General features: G+C 42.9%; 1 protein-coding gene across 7 annotated transcripts in view; it reads right to left on the reverse strand.

The window, feature by feature from the left end:
- The window catches only part of FAT3 (FAT atypical cadherin 3), a 475,518-nt gene that overhangs the window by 128,103 nt on the left and 333,723 nt on the right, over nt 1-13,692 (reverse strand). For 5 of the 7 annotated variants that reach the window (XM_083170147.1, XM_083170145.1, XM_083170149.1 and 2 more), the window contains 3 exons: nt 8,385-8,699; nt 5,925-6,135; nt 3,792-3,860 (listed from right to left, as the gene is read on the reverse strand). In XM_083170147.1, coding sequence (XP_083026273.1) covers nt 3,792-3,860; nt 5,925-6,135; nt 8,385-8,699 — 595 coding nt within the window. The remainder of the gene's footprint in view (nt 1-3,791; nt 3,861-5,924; nt 6,136-8,384; nt 8,700-13,692) is intronic. The other 2 variants (XM_083170150.1, XM_083170148.1) reach the window with 1 other exon arrangement.

Raw genomic sequence — 13,692 nt, forward strand, 5'->3', positions numbered from 1 at the left:
TCAAGGAAAGTCTTTAATTGAACGCCTTGGGAGAGCGTAGTATTTTTCAAAGAGAATACTTTGTTCTCTTAATTAGAAGAGAAAAATAAAATAAGCATAACATTTTCAATGGCGTTGCCAGAGATGAAAAGCATCAGCTTAAGGTAGAGCCTGCTGTAAATGGCTTCACTTTTTTTTTCAAGTTCGGTGCTTGGATAAAAGTTACCTCTTTGTGGTAGCCACACTTTTGCGAAGATGCAAAGAACAAACTAGACATCACTAGTTGTCGGATGAATAGTGTCCGAGTTCGCCAGAGGCTCAAGATGCCAGCCGAACTGGGACCTTTTTTTAAAGCGGCAATCAGTTAGAAGACATTAGGGGGTATTGAATCGTGGGTCACGACTGACCCTGTCCCATTTTCGTTTTGCTCGACCGCAAATTGCCATGCGGGATTCAATGTCCTGCCGATCAGCGAAAAGGGGCGTGTCTGCGTAAAACGGCTGTGGACTGTTGAGATCCAGGCCATGATCATGACAATTCACGGCCGTTCTCGTCAAAACATGCCCGACAGCTTTTAAAGTTGCGCCCGTTCTGTTCGATCTGCCTCTTCAATGCTGTCGATCAAGACAACATTGAATAGGCGCTCAACGCTATTTCCCCATCAAGAAATAGCGGTGAGGATTTAATACCCCACTTAGTTTTGCATTGGAAATGATTGCCGCTTTACATCCCACTATACCTGTATGAGTGTTTAAAACAAAACAAACAAACTTTATCGATGTACTGTAATAATAACAGTTCTTATGTCTGCTCCTATTGTCATGAGCTTTGTAATTTGAGTGCAGTTAATATGTTTATTAAAAAAAAATTATATACAGCATGTGTATTTTAGTGCTTTACAGAGAATATACTGTAGTACAGACACAAACGCACATTTAACATGCCATTTTGTAATAGCTACTGTATGTTATTGACCATTTGAAGATGGTGGGAAAAGTTTGATGCAAAAATATGTGGCCGTGGCTCATGCAAATCCGAGCAGGGTTTAATGAATTATACAATTTTTCCGGGGTTCACTCTCTAACACTGGTGAATGGTTAGAGAACCCACAGATCCAGAGTCACAGTGAGCATGTCTCTTTCTGAAAGAGAGCCTAGGGATGACCATGGGTGGGTTATCCTTCAATGGTCACTATCAAGGGTCCCATTGAACGATAAACTTGATGGTGTAAAACCACCTACTAGAGAACCATATATGGTTTCACCCACCGATGATCAACCCTTGCTTTTGTATGCCCAAGGCTGCAGGCCAATCAGAGCCCAAGGGCGGGGTCTTCACATGAGCAATGGGTGCTGGATCTTAGCTCTACATCTTGTACCTTAAAGGAAAAAAATAGGGTACTTGTGAGTTATCTGGGCTGCCGATTTTTTGATTGTATGCCTTAAGTTAAGGCATACAATCAGATGCGATGCGATATCGCATCGCATCGCATCGCATGCGATCATCGGATGCGATGACCCGATTTTTCCATAGGAATCAATGTTAAAATGGACTGAGTCCATTTTAACATGGAATTCAATGGGAAAAAGGGGTCCTTTTCATACCCCTACTATCCAAGTGGGCATGGAGTTGGATATAAACCTGTGGCGAGCGTAGCGAGCCACCGAGCCCGAAGCGTGGCGAGCGAAGCGAGCCCCGCGAGGGGACGGTATTCTGTGTCCCCTCGCGGGGCTCGCTACGCTCGCCACGCTTCGGGCTCGGTGGCTCGCTACGCTCGCCACAGGTTTATATCCAACTCCATGCCCACTTGGATAGTAGGGGTATGAAAAGGACCCCTTTTTCCCATTGAATTCCATGTTAAAATGGACTCAGTCCATTTTAACATTGATTCCTTTGGAAAAATCGGGTCATCGCATCGCATCGCATCCGATGGTCGCATGCGATGCGATGCGATGTGCCCGATCCGACCCGATTTAGAAATCGGCAGCCCGGATAACTCACAAGTACCAAAAATAGTTTAGTTGTTCCTTTATTATCGATGATGAGAAACCACGTGCGTCTCCCCATCGACGGTAAAAGCATTCAACATATAAAATCCTCAATGGCTGATGGCCATTCTTAGGAGAGCCCTATCTCTTTCCAAGCATGAGGGTTCCCATGTGCATTGCAACCAATAACCAGATAAGCATTTTTTTTATAGGCAATTCCCTGCCCCTGACCACTCAACCAATTCTTTTGTAAGTAACCCGAGCAACTCGCCACCCATTTATTGAGATGCACCCTGGAGATTCTGTACCATCTGGTTAGAATGTTCAGGGCTATAGGAATCTTAAATATAGGAATCTTAAATCCTAAAAAGATTGGGAAAGAAGATAAATCACTTGGAGGTCTTTTTGTGAAATGAAAGATGGCTGCCTCCGGCACAGGATTGTGAGTGGGTTTTCCCAATGAGTTGGCGTTCATGTTCTCTTCATTCTCTATGTACAGTATTAATATTCGGAATTATGGCTAGATGAGTATTCATCCTATTAGTTCACCATACTAACAGCAACATCAAAGTGGTAAACTGGACCCTAATTACTTAAAGTCCCAAACACTGCCTCTACTGGGGTGTGTGTGGCCTAATTAAAGGGGCGTGGTCTATACTCGCGGCACTCCCGCGAGGCCACGCCCCAGTTTTGTCGCTATGGGGGCATGACCCAGAGGCTCTGTGAACCTTTAGCCATGCCCCTAGCCCCCTGGCACAGCGTTTATTCCCCGCTGCTCAGCAGCCGACAAGGGGACTCCCAATAGCCCCCCTCACCGCGGGACACTGCCGGCCGCGGCAGGGGCGCAGGAATGTCCCCGAAAACCGGGACATTCCCGCGGTAATCAGGACTGTTGGGAAGTATGTAAATACATAGTAACAGCTTATTACATTTTAATTGTCCATGGACGCTTCTACAGGTCCAGAGGTACTGTACATTATGGAAACTATAGGCCACACCTCCAAGATGGCAAGGACACACCCTCTTAGGGTGCACCCAGTGAGTGGGGGTTAGTGCGATCTGAGGGTGTGGCAGGTTATTTTTAAAAACTGATTGGTTCTGAGTAACATGGGGGGAGGGGCTATTGGGATGAAAATGTGGGAATACATACAGTAGGTGATTTTAGTTTTTTTTTTTTAAATCACTGGGTTTAAAGGCAGCGACATAAAAAGCAATAAATTTCCCTCTACTGTAAAGGTATTATGGCTATTACAAATCAGCCTGGAAATCTGTGTCCTCTATGAACTTGTGGTCACAGATCTCTTCAGTGATTTATAACAGCCGCAAAATTTACAGTTACGTTGCATTATCACATATATTAAAAAGGTATAATAAACTCTATGACCTAGAAACTTGTGGCTATCACTGCGATATATCTTCAAGCAGCTTACGTTGCCGGGAATAAATTCAGATGGATATTACTTAAACAAATGCTCTGGCATACATCATCTGAGTCCTCATGTAAGTAGCGTACACAATGTAATCATTGCATTTTGTTCTGTTGAGGATTTAATGTGATAAGGTTATATGCTAGTCAATGGAACTGGCATCTGCCTGGTCGCCCAGCCGCCCCCGCCAACCTCCCGTCTCGTTACAGTTAAAATATTAGAACAAAATTCGATTTTAAATTACAGACTGAACATACGGAGGAGACGGGATGTGATGAAACATAATATTTATAGAGAAACGATGTAAAAATTTGTGCAAATAAAAAAATGATAATGAAAAAAGAAGGTCTGAGCGATATAGCAGCAATTTAGCAAATGCATTTTGCACCAATAATACCTTCTGAAGAGCAGTTCTGCCCACAAGCTGTCTGCAGAATATAGAACATCTCTCGGGCAAGCTTGCCACCTTGCGACAGGGCAGTCAGCAGAAAAGGGTAGAGAGCGCGGCAGACGCAGAGAAAAGAGAGAGAGGTAAGTCAAACGGGACAAGATAAGTGCACAACAAATTTAAGGAGTCAATACTACAACACAAAAAAAGAAATGTAAAACAGAAAGAGAGAATTAGGATATTAGTCAAAGCAAAGCAAAAGAAACACCTGGAAATTGGGAGGCTGGTAAAAACCGGAATTATTATAAGACATTCAGTTGTTAACGTTATGCAATAGTTGAAAACATCATGCAAACGAAGACAATAAACTACAAACGCTTCATCTCGTATTCCTAATAAACAGAGTAACTTAACACAGATCAACTTGTACATTATTAGGCCACGTACTTACTGGCAGTAATTTCACGCGTTTTACAAAAAAAAAGACAACGGATGTGAAATTATAGAAAATATTGCCGCTAGGGTGTTCATGCACATTTTATAAGTGGGTGCGATGCATTTTTGCAATATGTTTTATTCAATATGTACAGTATAATGTGGGAAACATGATGGTAAAGTCTATAGTAAGTTTTGATGACTATACGCGTTTTACTTTTTTCTACTTGTGCTCTTTACTAGACTGAGGGGTAGGCTTCCCGAATGCAATTTAATGCCAGTGGGTCATACGCCGGCTACACATCAGAACGATCTATGGCTGACCAATCTGAATTGGCCAGTGCATACACCCTTGTCAATGTCATGCTACATGGTTAGCCATATCTTCTGGTTGACTCCCCAGCAGATCAATCCAATAAACATTGCTAACAACTGTGGTAAGCCTACAAATTGGGCATACACATTGCCTGAAGGTTGCCCGGAAATAACATCCAATATCGGCGTAATTTGTACCCGGCCTTAGACTACTTAACCTATATGCTCTTTAAATTTGACAGAGCATAATTCCATTCTGCAAATATTAAGGTCATGAGTGTTTCGCCAATTGAACATTGCAGATTTATGGCTGCCAGGTTTACTTAGCAAATAAAAAAATGACTTTCTATGATAGTTTTTTTGTTTTTAAATTCAAAGCTGTAAAGCTACAAACTTCATCTACCTTACGGCCATTTTTAAATACCAGGAAGCTGTTACATCTACATGTATATTATTTAAATAATTCGGAGATTCACCAAAGAACATATTGCGTTGGATTTTTTCCCTTAAAAGTAGATTCTATCACAGTCGGCTGCAGACGGTTCTCTCTTGCTTTCTGAATGTATTAAACTGAAAGGAGAGAGAATTGTGCCGAGATGGGTCCCTAGCATTGGTATGCTAATCACAGGTAGAGCTGACAGCCAGCAGAACAATCTGCAACTTATATATAGAGCACGAACAACAGTTACGGAGACAGGGAACAAATACATAAAAAAGGGCTCAGGATAAAACATACTTTTGTCATTACACATACTTTTCAGAGCGAGTCAAATAAAATAGAACAAATAAAACAAGTGGCACAAACAGCTGTATAAATCCGCCGACGGCATTATCTCCAGCAAGAGAAGGGTAAGAGTGCCACCCTCAATACAATAAAAAAGGGACTAAAACATGTACAACATATAGGACCTGATTCAGAGGGGGGGCGTAATTGCAGCCTTGACTGTGCCTTTGCGCTAATGTCACAGTTTATGGTCTTCCTACTGAGGTGACGACTGGATAGGGTGTTTTCCGTCACCGTGCATAGTAAGACACACCATTTAAGATTCCACCGGCCCTATCGAGGCGGAGTTTCTTTGCCGATATATACGGCGGCAGAGGTAGTACAACTGTTGATGCAGCCACTGATTGCAATGTGCAGATATCTACCTAGCCACCGCCCCGTTACCACCCAGGAACGCTCATTGACATTCCATTTCTCTCCGTGCAATTACGTAATGCACCTCTGAATCAGGAAATCATGAATCCTATAGGAATATGCTGCGCTATATAAGAAACTGTAAATAAATACATTAGGGATGTGGGTTTGAATGCAATATATTGATTTACATATTAAATAAAATAACAATGTAATAAATAATAATAAATCATTTTGATAGCAATTGATCTTACCTTCTATGTCAAACCAGAGCGGGGTATTGGTAGGCTGCACTGTCACTACACCCACAATTTCTGTAACTTTATCACTCTCCATGACCGTGAAATTGTAGAACGGTTCATCAAAGGTGAGAGGTGTTGGCGACGGTGTGGGCCTCTTAATCCACTCAATATGGAGACGGGCAGTAGAGGACTTCTGCGGACGCCCGTTATCTACAGCTTTTATCTGTTATTTAAAAAAAAAATCTCTATTATTTCCCATAAAGTATGTTGGAATCCTTTCAGTTTACTTTGGGAAGACTCTATAAGTTACAGTACGTAGCACCCCTTAAGGCCCATATACATAGAGCCGACTTGTCCTAAGGACAAGTCGGACCCTATTCTCCTCCGAGCCGCCCGACAGCTCCCCGGGAGGCTCACATACGATGAGGACTTTGATGTGCCATTTTTTACATGTGATAAATCGCATGCGATTTATCACATGTAAAAAAAATATCAGGGAGCTGCAGGGCGGTGAGGAGCAGTGGGGGAGGGCGGCTGGGGAGGAAGCAGTAGGGCAGCAGCGCATTACCAGGTCAGTGCTGGGGCGGGCGGCGGTGACCATCAGTCTCACTCTCCACTATCCGTGTCCAGACTCCAGCGCTGTAGCGGGCAGCAGCCGCGGCTATTAGATCTTTAAAATATGTCAAATGACTGTCCAGCTAATGATTGGCTGAGATTGAGCACTCTCAGCCAATCAGTGGCCTCCCTCCGCGGCCGCTGATTGGCTGAGAGTGCTCTATCTCAGCCAATCAAAAGCCGGAGAGTCATTTGACATATTTTAAAGTTCTAATAGCCGCGGCTGCTGCCCGCTACAGCGCTGGAGATGGACAGTGGAGAGTGAGACTGATGGTCACCGCCGCCCGCCCAGCCAGCACTGATCTGGTAACGCGCTGCTGCCCCACTGCTTCCTCCCCAGCCGCCCGCCCCCACTGCTCCTCACCGCCCCGACTGATCACATCGTTTGTCCCGCCGGTCCGACCCCTGGGGCCGGGTCTGATACGCACGGGACCGCGCATCGGACCCGACCCTATGTCACAAAGAACCGATTTGGTCCGATTTATCGGGCCGATTGATCGCAATCGGCCAAAATCGGTCCAAATCGGCTTGATGTATGCCCACCTTTATTATTAGAGAGCATGGGGGGGGGGGGGTACTTTATGCAATCATTCCTGGGTTACGCATCCCTCATCTAATATACACAGATCATACCCCATTCCCAAAATTTTCTGTTACATCGTCCCTTAATAATAAAGTAAATGCTGTGAACACATTGTAACAATATAAATAAACTAATTTTCAGCTCAGTTAAACAGATCTTCTGATGAAATAATAATAAGAAGAAGAAGACAAAGAAGGAAGAGGAAAAAAGGAGAAGAAGACAAGGAAGAAGAAATAGAAGAACAACAACAACAACAACAATAATAATAATAATGCAGTTATACAAAAAAATTTATACAATTATACAAATGCTTTGATGATGATGATGATGAATATAATAATACTGTATATGCATTTATGCAAATATCTGATAACATTATATAAATGTTCTGATGTTGATGATGATAATAATCTAATTAATATTCTAAGTGTTCATTTAAAAAAAAAATTGATAATGATGATGATAATAATAAAGTAATAATAATAAAAAATAATGATAATAATATAACCAATAAGAAGTATTTTTATATTTTTTATACTTGTGACAAAATAAACAATTTTAGGTCTGTTATACAAATTTATTAATGATGATGATAATAAAAATATAGTAATAATAATAATAATAATAATAATAATAATAATAATAATAATAATAATAATAATTAATATGTGTTTTATACAATTCTTGTGACTATAAAAATAAACTCTATTTTGGCTCAGTTATACAAATGTATTGACGATGATAAAAAAAAATCTATAATAATAAAAACTTATGTTATATAAAGTTAGACTATTGTCACTTTCTGTGTGGATAAAGCCATATGTTTGTGTTTTGCACTTGCTGACTGTATCACGTGATGCTTTGGAATCCTACCTGCAGGAAACACATCCCTAAAATTGATAATTACAGTAGAAATTGAATTCTATATAAAACTTATAATAAACACATTTAAAAAATGGGCAGACAGAACATTAACGGTTTTAATCAAAACACTTCGCTCCACTGGATTGCAGAATATCTGTTTTTGGTTTGTAGTAGTGTAAACTGTTGAACACAGCGTAGGGCAGATCTGTTTCAAATTAAGGACAAATGCCTAATGCCGTATCATGCTGTTCCAGCCTTTCCGCTTCCCAGGGGAACAGGCCGATCACACTTGCAAATTTAAAATACAAGTAGGTAGTGAAGTGTTCTGATTTTGCATTAGCCTTGTAAATAACCTCTCTACTGTAGCTCACTGTTCAACAACGTGAAATGAATGGATAATGAAATCGTACTGTTAGGATGTCGTAACTCCCTGCGGCAAACTGCTTCCTTGAAGATACCAAGCCGGTTTTAGGGTCAATGAAGAATTTCCCGTCTTCATTTCCATCGACGATGGTGTAGGATATTTCAGCATTGGGACCTTCGTCCTTGTCGAAGGCAAAGGCTCGGTATATGGGCTCGCCCCTTTTCTTACGGTCTCTCTCTGGAAGTTTGATCTGATAAACTTTCTCGGGAAACTGAGGCTTGTTATCATTTTCATCCAGCACCTGGACCACAACCCAGACGGTGGATTGCTTGGATGATGGGCCGCCGTCACTCACCGTCACCTGTCAGTCAACAACAGAAGCAAATAATTTAAAATTAACAGTATTCTATATAAATGGTTGTTTTAGGTAATTGTTCCTCAGTCATGTATCTCAAATATATGTCCTGGATGGAAGCGCATGGATTAATCGTATTTTTTAAATTGACAAATAAACTGATATGTTGAGAGCCACTGGTAGATAATAGCCATCCATACTACATGGAAGATACCCTTGAGACAATTAAGTCATGGTTGGAATGGCAACCGAAGACATAGGCAAGATTCCCGAAGGGCCATTGCACCTGTGCCCGGGAGAGGGTAGAGGGTGATAGAATTGTGGTTAGGTGGTTGAGTATGATAGAATGGTGGTGGGGTGTGTTACAGGAAACCATAGGTCAAATCTCCTGGATTTAGCAAGCTCATACAGCTCAAGTAAGCATTAAAGCAGGGATGTCCAAACTATGGCCCTCCAGCTGTTGGTAAACTACACATCCCAGCATGCATTGCCATAGCTTTAGCACTCCCTAATAGCAAAACTGTGGCAAAGCATGATGGGACTTGTAGTTTCAACAAAGCTGTAGGGCCATAGTTTGGACATGCCTGCATTAAAGTAAGCTTTAACATAGCGCATCTTCATTCATACAATGTATGCCGTAAATGGCCTTTTACAAAACACATCACACCGAATGAACGGATTTCTAAAGCGCTACAATAAATTCCAATGCCCTACAGTTTTCTGCCACCAGATGGCACTTTGACATAATCGTACAGAGCATATGACATGAACAATGAAATGACACTATGTATACAATAATTATGTCAACAATACGATTAACATACATTCCATACGATCATCTAACTAAAGGAAAAAAAACTTAACAAAAAAAAGTTGAGGTTTTCTATGTGGTATCAATAATAGTCACTTTATAGTTTAATTGTAGCATTTTCATTTTTTTTTAATGATAATTTATTTGGTAGTGTTTTGAAATGAGTGCAACAATTTTATGGAAAGCATCAACTTTTAACTAGGAGTCAGAATTCCACCTGTCTAAATGTTCCGATGGTCGGAATCCTGGCCTGCTTTTGCCTGGCTTGACAGTTTCTCCGCAGGTGGAATTCAATATTTTACCTGTTGAGTGGTGAAAAGTTGGTGTGCCAGTAAAAACGGTTGTGGAATGTCGAGAAACGTCCACGACCGTTTCCGGCAAAAAAGATCCAACTGGTTTTAAAGTCGGATCGGTTTTGACGAGATCCGCCTTCAATGCTGTCGGAAACATATCTCCAGTGCTAGGCAAAGTAACGTCGGAGACTACTCCCCAAAAGTCTCATTAGGGACTGCAGTCTGAGCCAGTATCATGCGGTGTTCTGTACTGACATCACGGCCCATGCCACCTTGCACCAGTTGAAACTGCACACACTCCCTGGAGTTGGGTAGATCACCCCAGGAATGAATTGAAACATAGTCACTAGCGCTGAAAGTAGAGGCGTGATTATCCAGTGCACCTGCACAGCAAGACAGACTGGGCAGCAGATGCAGGACTATGGGTAAAATATGTTTCAATCAGAGCCAGCCCGAGCAGAACAGGTTTATTTAATACTCTTTCTGTGTCGCTCAAAAAGACTTTAAACCGATGTCAGAAGTGAATCAGAGCCAATAAATTTGGCATACCTTTTAATGAGCCAAATAGTCTGTAATCACAACAAAGAGAGGCTTTCCTTCCGCTCAAGACACCTTACTGATCATCTGATTACGTCGCCTCCACAGTCACCAACACAACCTGTCAGTCACTCGTTATATTTAGACACTACCAGCCTATACGACTAAATGCAATTAGCTGAATGATGGTTAGCTTGCAAGTGGCAAGGCGGGTAAGGGAGGTGTGATCAGGACAGAAGATACAATTTTGTTTCAGCTTAAAAACCACGTTCCAAAAAACTGTAGGACTTGAAAAGACGTGTCGGGCATCTGTCCCTGGTTCCAGGGCCCTGAGCTTTGTCTAGCTTTTGGATTTCTTCCTCCTGACAGTGAGAACGCCTTGTGAAGCTGTACTGAGATGAGATGGCAGCTTTCCACACTGTTGAGTCAGGTAATTTTGATTATTACACATTGATTGCTGTGCTGTTTATCAACTCAGCGGCACGGCGGCAGAAAACGCCCTCCCACTGGATGTTCCATCTCACATTTGCTAGAACTAAAGCACAATTTTACACTGTGTCATCTCCCCTGCTGTACTGTTACCACCGAGAAAAGTCGCTGCTGTCATGATCTTACGCTGAGACGCTTCAGCTCTCTAGAAAATCATTAGGGGGTGTGTAATTAAAGACATGATACAATTCATCACCTATGTGATTTTATTTAAATGGAGTTTTTAATAACTGTGACAACAGAAAGATTAGGATTTTGTTACGAAGAGTCTTAAGACCCCCAACAAATTTATGCGATTTGGGCCTATTTTACCCGATTCCGACGGATTGGGCCGAGAAATCGTGTGAAATCGGCCAAAATCGCATGTGTATGACACCCCATCCTATGAGGGGTCATTCAGAGCTGCTTGCTAGGCAACGTGTATTCACTGAGTGTTCCTGTGCATATTGGATCGGAGTCGTAGGTTGGACCTGCCCGCCGGTCAGACCTCCGACTCGGGCCAACCTCTGGCAGCAGGGACCACATGCACAGGGACCACATGCTAAGCCTGGTGAAGTGATAAAGTGGAAGGTGATAACACAACAGCCAATCAGCTGCTAACTGTCAAGTTACAGGTTGGAGGTGAAAATGGCAGTTGGGGGCTGATTGGCCGATGCATTATCATCTTCCACTTGATCACTTCACCAGGCCGCATACATCTACCCTCTGTTCCTGGCTGCCGAATAGGGCAACAGAAAGAGATGATATTGAACAGGGCACACATACAAATCATGATAAATATGCCCCTTTAGCAGCAATAACAAATGACCCCACTGCCGCGCCAAGGATAAATGGCTCCCATAACAGTTAGGTTTAATAGCCCTTTATTGTTAAATAAAAAGGTTTTCTGAAACTTAATGTACTAGGAAACTATTAAGTAGAGTCCGCCGTGCCTGGCTAGTCTCATTCGGAGACATCTTTCCAAGAGAGCTGGTCTGGGATAAACAACTCAGCTTCTGAGGTCATGCTCAGCCTGACAGCCAGCTGAAAGTTATGACAGTATCAGGAGATGACACTCTGCTCCCTTTCTCTCACATAAATCTAGAACAATCCCCTCAACCACAAGACCTTGAAGCCCTGAACAATGAGTTCAAACTGTTTGCCAGACATGGAATCTGAAATACATACATAAAATAGACGATGAAATGCTGCTTGCAGCAAATCGGTCATAGACAGATGTTTGCACATACATCTATACAAGTCGCGTTATATAAAGGCCCTTATTCTGATTGACTTGCTCGGGCGTGAATTTGCACCCTTGCGAGTCATCCAGAACCCGCCCTGCGAATGGTGGTAGGCCGGCCCCCCTTCGCACGCCGGGTTTGTTCGCCCGGCATGCGAATGGATGTTTTACATAAACATCCGTTCGCATGCCAGTGGGAACCTCCCCCATTTTTTGATCGTCGTCGACCGTCGTATGATGGTGAAGGCACACACATATGTAACGGTGATCCAGACCACTCGTACATACAGTATGCGTGTAGAATTCCAGGGAATAGGGCGTGCAGCTAACATCCGGTAATGTCAGCTGTCCACCCCCCCGCACGTGTTTCACAAATGCATTAGCATGTGTACGCCCAGCATTATCATGGGAACGCCCATGAAACAATGAGCGTTCACATAAGCTAATGGCACAGGCCAGCACCCCAAGCCCCTCTCCACCCCCACTCGAAAGGATGGGAACGTGCACTCGACGAACAGATTTAGCGCCGAGTTCGCACACTCCCAGCGTATGCGTATGCGCAAAACATCGGTCCCGCTGCGAATTCGCGCCTGACCGAGTCAATCACAATAAGGGCCATAATGTGTGAGCTCTGTGTGACTCTGTAAAAGCGGGTGGCAACTTTTTTCCATTTAACAGAATCTTATTTGCAAACTGGGGCATGTCTGTGTACAGAGTATGACTGGCGCTGCATCTGCATACGAAATGGAATTTCTACAGTGTTTTCCTGTAAAACGGTATAATGTAGCATTTGGTATGCATTTACAGCCACAGAGAATATAGGCATGCTGCATATCATTTTGATAAGCAGAAGCTGCTTGTGCACACACAGAATATAGGCATGCTGCATATCATTTTGATGAACAGAAGCTGCTTTTGCATTTTGCAAATAAGATGCTAGTAGATGGAAAAAGTTGCAAACAAGACACCTGACGCTACAGCTCACACATTATATATCACATGACTTCTTATCTATAGGGGGTGTATACATTCTCTTTTAACATCACGTCCTTAGGTGTCTTTTTTACAATCAGTATAGCCATACCTCCCAACTTTTAAGGCCCCTTCAGTGGACATGTCACGCCAAAGGGAAGGGACTGCATAATGAGGGGGCAAAGACTTATGCAGAGGGGGTGATGTTGACCGCTGGGCACCCCCCCCCCCCATTTGCATAATTTTACAAAGAAAATAAAAAAGCTAACTGGATAAAACATACCTCCCAACTGTCCAGAACACAACGTGACAATACCTCTAACAGGACGCTGTCTCACCCACGGGTAGTAGTGTCATGTGGTGTCAGTGGACAGTGTCAGAGGAATATGCATCTATAAGTGCAGGGAAGGGAACCCTGGGATGCCCAACTCATCAGGGAGCTTTGGGCTTGTCCCCAAAATGACGGAAACCAGGTTGCTGTGCTAGGCCACGCTTCCTCCACCAGAGGCCATGCCCGCCCCTCCAGTAGCTCCGCCCCATTGTCAGACCTGGCACAGCAGGTCCTGATTGAACACAGAAGAAAGCTGGGATGTATGGATAAGGGAATGAACAGCGGGAGAGTGTACAACCGCTCTGCAATGTAAAATGTTTTACATTTAAATATGTAGAAAGTAT

The sequence above is a fragment of the Crinia signifera genome, chromosome 2 (genome assembly GCF_055691185.1).
Source record: "Crinia signifera chromosome 2, ASM5569118v1, whole genome shotgun sequence".
NCBI lineage: Eukaryota > Metazoa > Chordata > Amphibia > Anura > Myobatrachidae > Crinia > Crinia signifera.